General features: G+C 30.0%; 3 protein-coding genes across 3 annotated transcripts; 2 read left to right on the plus strand and 1 right to left on the minus strand.

Moving 5' to 3' along the window:
• The first annotated feature begins 3,285 nt into the window (after nucleotides 1–3,285).
• LOC119679017 (ragulator complex protein LAMTOR2 homolog) lies at nucleotides 3,286–4,113 on the plus strand. The gene is made up of 4 exons (XM_038091155.1): nucleotides 3,286–3,422; nucleotides 3,552–3,621; nucleotides 3,686–3,872; nucleotides 3,940–4,113. The coding sequence occupies exons 2-4, from the start codon at nucleotides 3,554–3,556 to the stop codon at nucleotides 4,063–4,065; spliced, it is 381 nt and encodes a 126-aa protein (XP_037947083.1). The 5' UTR covers nucleotides 3,286–3,422; nucleotides 3,552–3,553; the 3' UTR covers nucleotides 4,066–4,113.
• A 53-nt stretch (nucleotides 4,114–4,166) lies between these two features.
• On the minus strand, nucleotides 4,167–12,141 carry LOC119679015 (pre-mRNA-processing factor 19-like; the record flags this gene model as incomplete). Its single annotated transcript, XM_038091153.1, is given in 3 exon segments — nucleotides 4,167–4,694; nucleotides 10,727–11,067; nucleotides 11,135–12,141. Coding segments are annotated over 3 exon segments (1,493 nt in total), but the record flags the coding sequence as incomplete, so codon positions are not given.
• LOC119679016 lies at nucleotides 6,435–10,714 on the plus strand. The gene is made up of 10 exons (XM_038091154.1): nucleotides 6,435–6,625; nucleotides 6,681–6,757; nucleotides 6,818–6,927; nucleotides 8,836–8,968; nucleotides 9,038–9,235; nucleotides 9,297–9,524; nucleotides 9,591–9,689; nucleotides 9,762–9,895; nucleotides 9,950–10,151; nucleotides 10,407–10,714. Exons 1-10 carry the CDS (start codon nucleotides 6,571–6,573, stop codon nucleotides 10,584–10,586), a joined length of 1,416 nt encoding a protein of 471 aa, XP_037947082.1. The 5' UTR covers nucleotides 6,435–6,570; the 3' UTR covers nucleotides 10,587–10,714.

Consider the following 12,141-nt stretch of genomic DNA (forward strand, 5'->3'; position numbering starts at 1 on the left):
ACGATTTTAGATCTATCATTAATACTGAATTATAACTATTAAATTTTATATTGAGTACCAGCATAAAATAAGAGAAATACAAATAATAATGTATTTAAATAGTTTTAATTTAAAAAAAAAACAAATTTTCACTTTCCTTATCAACACAGTTAAGAAATAGTAATTAATATAAACAAACCCAGTTTTATCGGACACCACTCCATTCCTATTTAAAAGTCTCAAGTGCAGCTCACACAAAAACCTCAGTCGAATGTGGTGGACACAAAGAAATCATAACGCATAAATTTTACTGTTTATTCAACTACGAATTTTGTAATCTCCTCCCGTTTTTATGGACGTGTGCAGCACTTAAACGATGCATTATTCATTGTTGTTGTTAGGGTCGTTGTTGTTGCTGCTGCCACTGTTGCTACTGCGTTCCGCTTGACCTGTTATTTTACTGATGACGACATAAACTTCATGGACAACTGCGCAGTTTTATGTGTTGTTAGTGAATCAGTTTCATAAAAGAAGAAGAAGAAGAAGTAATTGTTGTTATGCATAACTCATGATTCATGCAACATTTTTCAGCTGATAATGAATAAATTCTTGAAGTAAATAAAATGAAAACGAAAGCGGAAATTGTTAAAATTTGAATTAACAAAAAAAATAAAAAATAAAAGTAAAACGTAAACTCCAAACGCTGTCTGCCTGCTCTATTGCATTTCTGCTGGTGCTAACAATGGTGTAGTTAGTGGTGTTGGCATTGAATGCGTGGTGGTGTGTTGGTGGTGGGTTTAATGATTGCGTTGTATGGTTTGTTGTTGTTGTTGCTAGCCTTGCAATTACATTTCCCCTGCGGGTAGGCTAATTTTCATGCTTCTCTCTTTTTTGTTTATAAATTTTGATGTTCAATTCTTGCTTTTGACCTATTTTCAAAACGCAATTGCTTTGATGCTTAATAGAAATGACGTCATTAACAAAATACATACAATGTATTTATGTATCTACTAAATTTAAGCTGTAAAAATAGATTGAAAATATGCAAATAAAAATAATATTAATATAAAAAAAATATTAGGTTGATGACTTAATTAGTAATGTAAACAATTAAATAAAATAATGTATTTTAAAGAACAAATATTTTGTAAATATGTATGTATTTTTATTTAAATATACATACGTACATAAAATCAAAATGAAATACATTTTCAGTTTTTTTATTTATTTGTAAAAATATTTTTAATAAATTATTGTTTTAAGGACTAAACTTTTAGAAAATAATTTAATAAAATAATATTTTTTAAAGAACAAATATTTAGTATACATTTTTAGTTTATTTAAAAACATATATTTTTTGATATTAAATAAACTTTTAGCTCTTTTATTTATTTAAAATTATTTTTAATAAATTATTGTTATTTATTTATAAGTTATTAAGTATTAACAGCTTAATTATTTAAATAATAAAATTTTTAAAATTGGACTAAATTTTTTTAAGGACTAAATTAATAGTGAATAACTTAATAAAATTATATTTTTCAAAGCACAAATATTTTACATATATTTTTATATTATTTAAAAACAAATGATTTGAAATTAAAAAAATTTTTAGTTCTTTTATTTATTAAAAACTGTTTTTAAGTTTAAGCTTTAATTTGTTAGTTTAAGACGGAAGTGACTATTATATTTAATCGAATTTATATTTAATTTCGAAACCTATTAACCAAACTAATTTTAATAAATTATTGTTATTTATTTATACATTATTAAGCAATAAATTGTTTAAATAATATATATCTCAAATTAGTTTTAAAAAAATTTATTCATTTCATCAATATTTTTGACTACAGTTTATAGTCAGTATCCTGAAGATGACTATATACATTAATATTTTAACTATAATCTGTAGTTATCTTTGTCGTACCGAAAATACATTTTTTAAAAATAATGTAATATGTTATGTAATATTTAAACAATTGACCAATTAATCAATTTAAGAATATAAAAAATCTTTTTAATTAAAACTGATAAGAAGGGACGATGCCTACAATGGGTTAAATTAAGTTTAATTTGTTTAGGAACTGTAAAGATGATATGCGCTCTTATCATAGGAATTCATAATAGAAAAATCGTGGAACTATTATTATGCCACTATGCAGCTCTGTTCGGAATAAGAATTGATATAAACTGAAGAAATACATATATTATTGAATGGATAAAATTGAACATAGTTTTTTTGCCAATGGGAGAATACTCAAGAGACTCAGAACGAGACGTTTCGTAACAGTTCAGATAGCTTATAATAGAAACACTGAAAAGTTCATCGTTCCATTGCCCCACTACTTTTAGACAAAAAAGTAACAGAAGTAAATTTTTATTCAGATTCATTCACTTATACTTATTATATTTATATTTAAAAATGAAAACCTATTAGACATGTTGACTTTCATCTTAGGCTTATACAGAGTTAGAAGTAAGATTCCATTAACACTTTGATTGCTTATAAGATTTGTATAAAAACTCTATAAATAATGTTAAATTTTCAAGCCGAAAAAAAGTTCTAATAGTAACCTTGTTCACATTCCAAAGTAGTAGTTAATATATTATATATTTTTTTAAAGCCTATTGATATAAGTCTTGTGTGTTTTATTTTCTTGATTACTGGAATGGAGCTTTTTTTTTTACTTTTATAGTCTAATTGCTGAAATTTGTTCATTTTACATTCATTACATTTACATGGGTTTAATTTTCACACTGTAGTTTTTAATATTTTTCATCTCTCTCTCTCTATCTTATCCTCATCTCCCAGTGGAGTATAGGGACTATTTTCCCTTTGCTGGAGAAAAAAAATATCTATACGCCGTGTGTGAGTTCGAGTAAATTGATGGTAAAATGAGAGAAATAGTAAATTATACCGGTATGGCAGCGAATGTTGGTATTTACCAGTAGGGTAAATTGGTATTTCGAGTAGTGTAAATTAGATAAAAATTGCAAATTAAGGTGTTTCCATTGTGAACATTTTATAAGAGGTTTAAAAACTAAATAAATTTGAAAACTAAAATTATTAATATGTGGAATAAATAAATAAATATATAAATAAGTGCAGTGCAAAAAATCCCTAGGAAATTTTAATATACTCGAACTCGCACACGGTCATAGCAACTAAATGACTTTGCATTAGATATATTAACCGCAATTTTTGGAAAAACGTTTTGCAACACTGTACTGCAATTTGTATTGGATTTGTATATAAACAAAAATCATATGGTTTTCACAGTGTAGACATTTTTATACACTTTGTGAGTTGATTTGCATTGGTGGAGAAATATTTATCAGTAATTTTTGTCGTTCTATTGTGCAGCGGAGGTGTTGATATATTATTAATTAAATTATTTATATTAAATTTAATTACTTCAGCTCTTATTAAACATTTTAGAAAGGTATGACAATCAACATAAATGCAATTTTTTTTTCAAATAAAAGTAGTAATGTAAAATTAATATTATTAGAAATAATATATATATTATCAAAGGTTTATTAATATATTATTTAAATATATTCTTCCAAAGATATGTTGAAGCCAAAAGCTCTAACACGAGTGCTTAGCCAAGCGAACACAGGAGGCGTGGAAAATACTTTGTAAATATCAAAACAATTGGATTTACATTATTTATTACTAAATTTCGTTTGATTTATTATTTAGATTGCTGAGCCAAGAAGGTGCTCTATTGGCATATTCTGGTTATGGTGATCGAGATGCACGTGTCACAGCGGCGATTGCCAGCAACATTTGGGCTGCCTATGAAAAACATGGACGCAATGCATTCCGTGAAGATCGTCTGACATATGTTTTGTTGGATTGCGATTGTGGGCACGTTGTCATAACACAGGTTAATTACTAATATATATATTTTGTATATAAACAGATATTTACATATAAACTAATTTCTATTGTAGGTTGCTAGCATTTTGCTTTGTTTATATGCCAAAGAGACAGTTGGCTTAGGTTTATTGAAACAAAAAGCAATGGCATTGGCTACGTACTTAGAAGGACCATTAAAGCAAGTGGCTTCAGCGTCTTAATATTAAATAAAATTTATATTTTTTTTACCAGCAAATTTAATAAAACTATATATTTAATTATAATTTAAACATCTTTATTTTATTACATTGAATTAAATTTGAATAAAGAAGTCAATGACGTCAATTTGGATACAATTTGTGTTATTGGGATGAATTGTGTAGAGCTCTTGCATTTTCAATATGATAAAACACACATTTAAAATTGTTTATAATTAATTAGGATTGTTTTGATATTTAATTAATTTTTAAATAATGGAATAAACCAATAATTAACTTTAAAAAACATAATAATGGTAATTTCTATTTATCAATAAGAATTCACTCGTGGAATATTTTAATATACGTGGATCATTTACATTGAAGATATGTTGTAATAATAAATTTATGCAATAATAAATGTAAACGGATTAAGCAATTCTAATTCACTGAAGAGTTGATTTGATGGAGTGTTTTTATTTTCTGTTTAATGATTGATTTATAGGTTTCATTCGATGGCATATAATTTTAGTGTTCGATCCATGCTTGTCGATGCTAGATATTGCGCATGTTTACCAAATCGTACACCAGTGGCCAACGCGGTGTGCTCATTGAAGATTTTCAAATCCTGCCATTGTTTGCACATATAGACTCTGTAAGAAAAATATATTATTTTAAGTACAAATAAATAGAAAATAAATAAATAGTTATAGAATAGAATAGAATAGTTAGTTTATATACACTTAAATATAGTATAGGACATAAATAGCAAAGTATAAATTGCGGTTGTAGAATTATTCCATTGATAAGAAATGGGGTCGCTATATCTGTCTTCATATCAGTTTAGAAGTAAACTACTGTCAAATTTTGAATCACAAGAATAAAAATTTTTATCTATTAAATAGATAACATGAAAGGTATTATAAATACATATGCATGGGTTAGGATGTGGGTTGTTGTTGTTTTAGCCTGCCGGGATCTGAATAGCAGATAACACGTAAGGATTACAAAACGAATACATGGGTTGGGATGTAAATGAGGCATTTGGGGTAATGGTAGGGGAGAAACGGAAGAGGGGAAGATACAATTCAAATCAACAAGTGTCGCTACGGTTCAAGAACAGTCGGGTCTTTGTCCCGGAGCCACTCGTTGAAGACGACCAAGTATTGTTCAACATACCCAAAAAGGATCACACAAGCAGGTATGTGATCGTTTGACATATGCCGTGTGATGTGGGTAGGTGATAGTAGTATGGAAGAGGAGGGGATTGAGGATTAATGAGATTTTAATTAAATTCAATCTGGATCACAGTGGAAAAACCTAGAAATTTTAATAAGGCGAATCCAATAATCGTTCGAGCTGAAATGTCTTAAGACATGAAGACAGATGACCGATATCATGGAGAAATAGAGTTGCAGTTAGGGCACACATTGGTAATTGAATGTACAGCAGATTTCTTTTGAATTCATCGGAATTGAGTGAATATACTATATAGTTAGTAACAATCTAAATTGATTTCACTTTTAAAAATCTATATCTAACGAATGCACAACAAAATTCTAAATAGGTCTCTACTTAAAATTTTTGAGTATAAACGACGTTTTCCTTATGCAATAAGAACTGTTCTGGTTTAATTGAAATCTGGATATAGCCAAATTCTAAACAATTAATTACCATGAATAATCGCTACTACATTGGCTACTACATCGCCTACTACATTAAGGGTAGGCGAGAACTGTAACTGCATTCCTTATCAGTTTTCAAGTCTAAAAGCACATACAAATTTGATTCCTATGGATTTATGGTGTTACCTTGTTGAGATGTCAAGATGCCACCACATACAAAGAGACATAGCGCAATTGGTAATTTCATATTTTTGCTACCATTTTCACATTTTTTGGTTGTGAAATATTTTTTGTGTGGGCGTCTTTGATGTGGTTCGGTCTGATACTCTAAACTATTGATTCAGTTTAAATTATGTTGGTCCAGCGTTCACACTAGTGGTTCCAGAAAAAATGTACAAAAGTCCAATGGTTCAGTTTGTCAATCCATTCAGTTACACCAATAATATGGAGGTTCTGGTTTAAAACCACCACAAATATTTAATAAATAAATGGTTCAGTTTATATGTTTATTATCTTGAGAAAGTGATTTGGTTCAAAAGCCCCAAACAAACTTTGCAAGACGATGGTAGTTCAGTTCAATCACATTAGACATAAAGAAATTTCAGTTTCAAACCAATTCGATTTACAATGAGTTCATAGCCCTAATAAATATAAATATTTATATGGATTTTTAACTTTAACTAAGTAGTTATTCTGAAGTTTGTCCTATCAAAATAAAATTTCATAAATATATAATCAAAATGAAATGTAATTCTACTCATATTTTTATTTAACATTTTTATAACGACAGATTTTGTATTTTTTACATTCTTGTTTCCAAAGAAACTACTCAGCCTAACAACGTTGAGGTGTCGTAAATAATAGAATATATTTTTGAAGGAAATTATTTCCAATTGTCAAAAAAATGGTGTCTTTGAAAATGAAAAAGAGTAAGAAGAAGATTTATCGGAAACCAGAGGGTTAGTAATAATCACATTTTATATGAATATAATTCTAATAAAATTGAAAATACAGATTTTTATACTGAAGAAGATCGGAAAGATGCTGAAAAGCGGCAAACGATTAATTTGTCTGTAAATGATTTCGATGCGGTATAGTAACTTTAAAAATGTCTCAAGTACAGAAATTAATTAAATCAATTTTTTATTAAGCGAGGACATTTAAATAATCCGCGTGCACCATGTGTGGTCACTACAATTGATCCGGATTACTTAAAGGATCTTAGACAGCCCAAGCGTATCAAGAAATTTCGTATGAAAAGGTTAAGTACAATAATTTATTTCTTCTAAATAGTTAATCATTTATAAGATATATGGGTATATATAAAGCTTGAAAAATTCAGGAAGATTTTCAAGAATTTTTATATTTAGGGTTCCAGTCGATTTAAAAAGGATTCACATTTAATAAATACGATTCACCCTTATTCCCCTCCCCCTCCCTTCAACCATCACCTATCCACATCCTCATGTTTTATTTGCTTTTAGGTGCCCACGGGTTACAATAAAAACAATACGATTGTTGGCACTCTATAGGAAAAAGTAAACAGATTTTGAACAATATATTGAGAGCATGGTTTTGTAACCATAATATGGTTATGACGCCGTGACTGTGACAAAGCTCTAGAAGCTGGAGTTTTGAGCACAGATGAAAAAGTATACAGATTGGAGTTTTAAGCACAGAGGAAGCATGAAAATGTATTTTTGGCTATAATTTTTGTAACAATAGTTTACATAGAAGGCTATGTATAGTTTTCGTGTTTATATCCCGCATTCGTTCTATGGTAGGTTATCTTCTTTTTGAGACTTTTTTCAATTACTTCTGGTCATCTGCTCTGCGGTTGACCTCTTTCTCCAGATCCTTGTAGCTTTGTATCGAAAATTTTCATAGCACCATTTTACGTTTTGACGAATCAAGTAATCCCACATTTTTTATATCATACTTCTTTCTGTCTATATAATAACCTAAGAGTTTTTCATTTATATTACATTAGTACATTATTCTCATCTTTCTTCAAAACGCAATACTCCAATCCATATGTGAGAAGATAATTTATAAATGTATATATGTTTGATAATTGTTTTGTACATCCGTAGCTTATCGTTCTTTGTTATGAATTTCGATTCTATGAATCGTGAATAGGCAAAATATAACTTATTGACTGACTTCATGTGATTTCTATCGTTAAGGACACGTCATTGTTTATGCTGACCACTACGCTTAGAAATATTTCATATTGCTTTAAAAGAATTGTTTAAGGCTTTTTGGGTCGGTTCGTGTTATATATATTTTCTCAATGAACTCCCGATGAAATGCTCAAAGATGGTTCTATTACTTGCGATGAAAAATTTCTTTTGAATGTTAAAGTCATTCACTCACTTATACGTTCGATGTTTAATATAATCCGATGTGTCTCACATTTGCTTAAGTGGATTAAGTTGCACTGTTTAATATATCACTACCACTTATAAATGATGGAGTAGTGACATCCACCAATATTATTTAGCCCCGAGTGCAGAGCCTTGAAATTCTCTCACTATTAAACATGTTCAAGAACGTATTCAAAAGAACGTTCATACTGATTCAAAAGTAAAGTTTTGGGACATTTAAGGTGCTTCGTGCCATACATATATTCTTAACGATATTTCGAAGAAATACTTAATGGGTGTTATCCGTACGGAAGAGAGGATATTTTTGGAGTTTTAAAAACACTCACAGATTTAGGGTTTTGTTAAACTGTCTTAAGAAAGGTTTTCTTTTTGGTGTGAATAGAAATTGTAGTATTAATACAGTCACACTTCTACTTGAAGTACCATTTTGCAATGAAAAGACTAGACCTGTGGAGACTTTGAGTTAAAGAAATTTTTTGTAATTGTTTTTAATTTGCTAGGTGAGCCTGTTGCACTCTATTGAGTTCGAGTTCTGGAAATTTGACTGTATATTCTTCTTAACAACTAAGCTTTTATTATTGCATATAATATATTATTATACTAAATACAATTATTTCACAACATTAAAATATTATTTTGGTAAAAGAAACTAAATTCTTAATATAAACTATTGTTTTCAATAGGGAGGTTTTTATCGACCTTCTTGTAAATTATATATATAACAATTTTATTATTATTATTTTCAAATAATTGACTAATTTAATTAATTAATTTTACAATAGCGATATTTTAATATTACGTGAAATTACTCGCAACAAGTTTACCATTTATTCCACAAAACAACGGTTTTTGGAAAGGGAACGCAATGCAGAAAATGAAGAAAAAATATATCAAAAAATGATAGACTTTAACAAGGTTCGTTATGTTGTAAATTGAAATTGAATAAATAAAAATAAAAATAATAATAATTGTGATGCATTATAGTTCGCAACAGAGTTTTTAGAAAAACTAAAAGCAGATGCTTTTGTTCAAATGCAAGAAACTTATTTAAAACTTAGGAAAATACGGGAGACACGTCCTAAATTAGAAAGGGAATTAAAAGATGTTACCAATCAATATCAGCGACTCCTAGTAGAAACACAGGATGATTATAGAACGTTTTTATCTGGTTTAAAAAAGATTGTAAATTATAAGAACTCATAATTATTATTAAGTAATATTAAATACAATTGTAAATTTTTAGAGTTACTTCGATAACATCGAAGACGAAGAGGCATTAGCTTCTCGAGATGTTAATATCGATGCTGAAAAACCGAAGTTAATCAAACCAGCAGAAATAACAAATATGGAGATTTCTGAAAAGCATATTGCAGGTAAAAAAGAAGCCAAGGAATTGGAACTGTATATGAATCAGATCGTACGACCGTATTTGGCTGAAAAACGTTACTTAACTCCTAGCATATGGATCAATGTAAATCTAGCTATGTACTTTACTTAATCAATTTCAATTAATATATATATATATATTGTACTTAAGGGCTATGAGAAAATGCGTCAAAAAATATTTAATTTTAATAGTCGTGTCATGAATTTGGGTCTACTGAATCTTAGAGTCAAGATGATACATTATAAATTTGTAAGTAATTTAGTAAACTTACTGTTTGTTAGTAACATTTAGTTTTTAATAAAAATAAATATTTGCTTGAAGAAAAAACAATATGATGAGGCTGTTGAAAGTCCTATATTTGCTAAGGATGCAGCATTGATACAAGCACGTGCTGATACTTTGAAGCAATTGACAAATATTGCAGTTGACAACTTCGATAAGGCATACAAAGAGGAGTAAGTTATGTATAACATTTATATCAGATTATATCTCATCCTTTTATTTGTTAGTAAAATGTCCTTGAGATTAAACGCTGTTGTACCTGTACTACTTAAAAGCATAGAAGATACTATAAGAAAAGATAATAAAACTAAAGAAGTTATGGATAAGCCAGAAGTAGAAACGGAAACGTTACCAAGTGATTCTTGTGAAACTGAGTATCCTCAAATTGCCTCTTTAGAACAAGTGCAGAAAATACAAGAACATTTATTGGTAAGTTACCATGAGGAGGGTATGCACAATATCGAGTAACGTGGTCGGCGTTAGAGTAACACGGTAATATTGCAAAGTGCTAATAAAAAAATACATATATGTTAAATCTATTTCGAATATTCGTATATAAATAATAGCGATGCTTTGCACTGTTTGTATGTTACTCAGTTACCGAGCTCGTTGCGTGAGATCGTGAATACCCCTAACATTTTGTTTGACAATATATTTCCTTTTAACATGCAATAAATTTTACAGTTGTTGCTTAATAAACTTGATAAGTATCCACCTGAGCTGGTGCAGAAGGTTGAAGCGGAAGAACGTCGTCGCATCAGAATGGAGAAAGAAAATTCAAGACGCGCCTTAGCTAAAGAAAATCGTATGGAAAATTGGCTGGACCATTTCAAAAAGCATGCCGCGCAGAATAATCCTAACTAATATCTACAGCGTTTCCAATGTTTTTTGAAGACATTTTAAAAGTTTATTTTGGATTTCACTTTTAATTGAGATAAAATATATGTAAAATTAAGCTTAAAAATATATTTTTGCTGATTAAAACTTAAAAACGTATTACTCACCTAACATCTGTACCGGCAATAGCAAGATATGTACCACTCTGATCGAAACATAAATCCTTAACCTCGTAACCATCATCCAGTTGTATAGTTTTGAAATTTTTTAATTTACGTAAATCCCAGAGTTTCACACAAGCATCATCAGCAGCTGTTGCCAAATAATAACCGTTCTCAGAGAATGATATAGCCGATATTGGGCCAGTATGTCCAGGAAAGTTGGCAACATTACTTTGTTCCTTTAAATCCCAAATTTTTACTTGTGAATCATCGGTTCCCGTACCAAAAATTAGTCCATCAGGGTGAAATTGTGCTGTTGTTAAGCCCACTTCAGCAGTATCAATAACCTTAAAAAAAACAACATTCAATTAGCAAAAGTTACTCCTTATTAAGTGATATAATAAGATATTTTACTTTAGTCAACAAACGTCCAGTACGTATATCTGAAAAGGCCCAGTGTTTATCTGAAGAAGTCGATAATACATAGTCTCCTGTTGGATGCAATGATAGTCCTGTTACCGGACCATCATGACAACGTAGCAAAAGTTGTGTCTGCGAAGTTGGTACATGCCAAATACGTATAGACATATCTGGCGAACCAGTTATAACAGTATCTTCATCTGGATGATAAATGACTTTACTAATTTTTTTAGTATGTCCTTTAAGTATGGCCACAACTTGTTCCGTATCCTTATTAAAAACAGTAGCATTTTTATCGTTACCTCCAGTTAAAATTTTACTATGATCAGAACTATTAATATCCAAAGCTAAAATGCCAGGCACAGATGCTGAGTGCAAACCTGGATGAGAAGCAATTGTCAAAAATGATTTAATTTGATCTTGCGTAACTAAATCTTCGGGCACGGTACGACCACGTTTTTTACGTTCCTGTGTTAATACCGTGGCTTTGTCTTGTAATTTTTGTATGACTTCTGCACTCATGCCAGCTTGTTCAACCGGATGTGTAGCAACACCAGCAGCTTCGGATGCAATTGCTGGTTGTGGTATTGTTGTTGGAGCTGTTGATGCACCAATACCAGCTTGTGGTTTAAGTGTAGCCAAAGCTTCACGTGCAGCTGCTACTTCCTTATTCAAACGTGCTATAACTCTGCAAGCAGCATCATGTTGGTAAAGTGCATGGGAAAGTTCTTGACGTGCAGTTTGTAATTGCTGACGTTGTGTGAATGCATGCAGCATTAATGCATCCCATTCATCTTGCATAGTTTTCAATGTAGCAGGGATACTAGTAGCACTTGGCGGCTTTGGCTTAACAATTGGTGGTGTTTTTATTTCAATCAATTCTGCCGCTTTCATTTCTTTGCCGGTTATTGGATCACACCCATTTTCCAATATATATTTTTCTATAATGCGTCTTTCGAAAACCGCCCCTGAGATGGGAGATAGAACTGGTGTATCTGGAA

The sequence above is a fragment of the Teleopsis dalmanni genome, chromosome 2 (genome assembly GCF_002237135.1).
Source record: "Teleopsis dalmanni isolate 2A chromosome 2, ASM223713v2, whole genome shotgun sequence".
Lineage (NCBI taxonomy): Eukaryota > Metazoa > Arthropoda > Insecta > Diptera > Diopsidae > Teleopsis > Teleopsis dalmanni.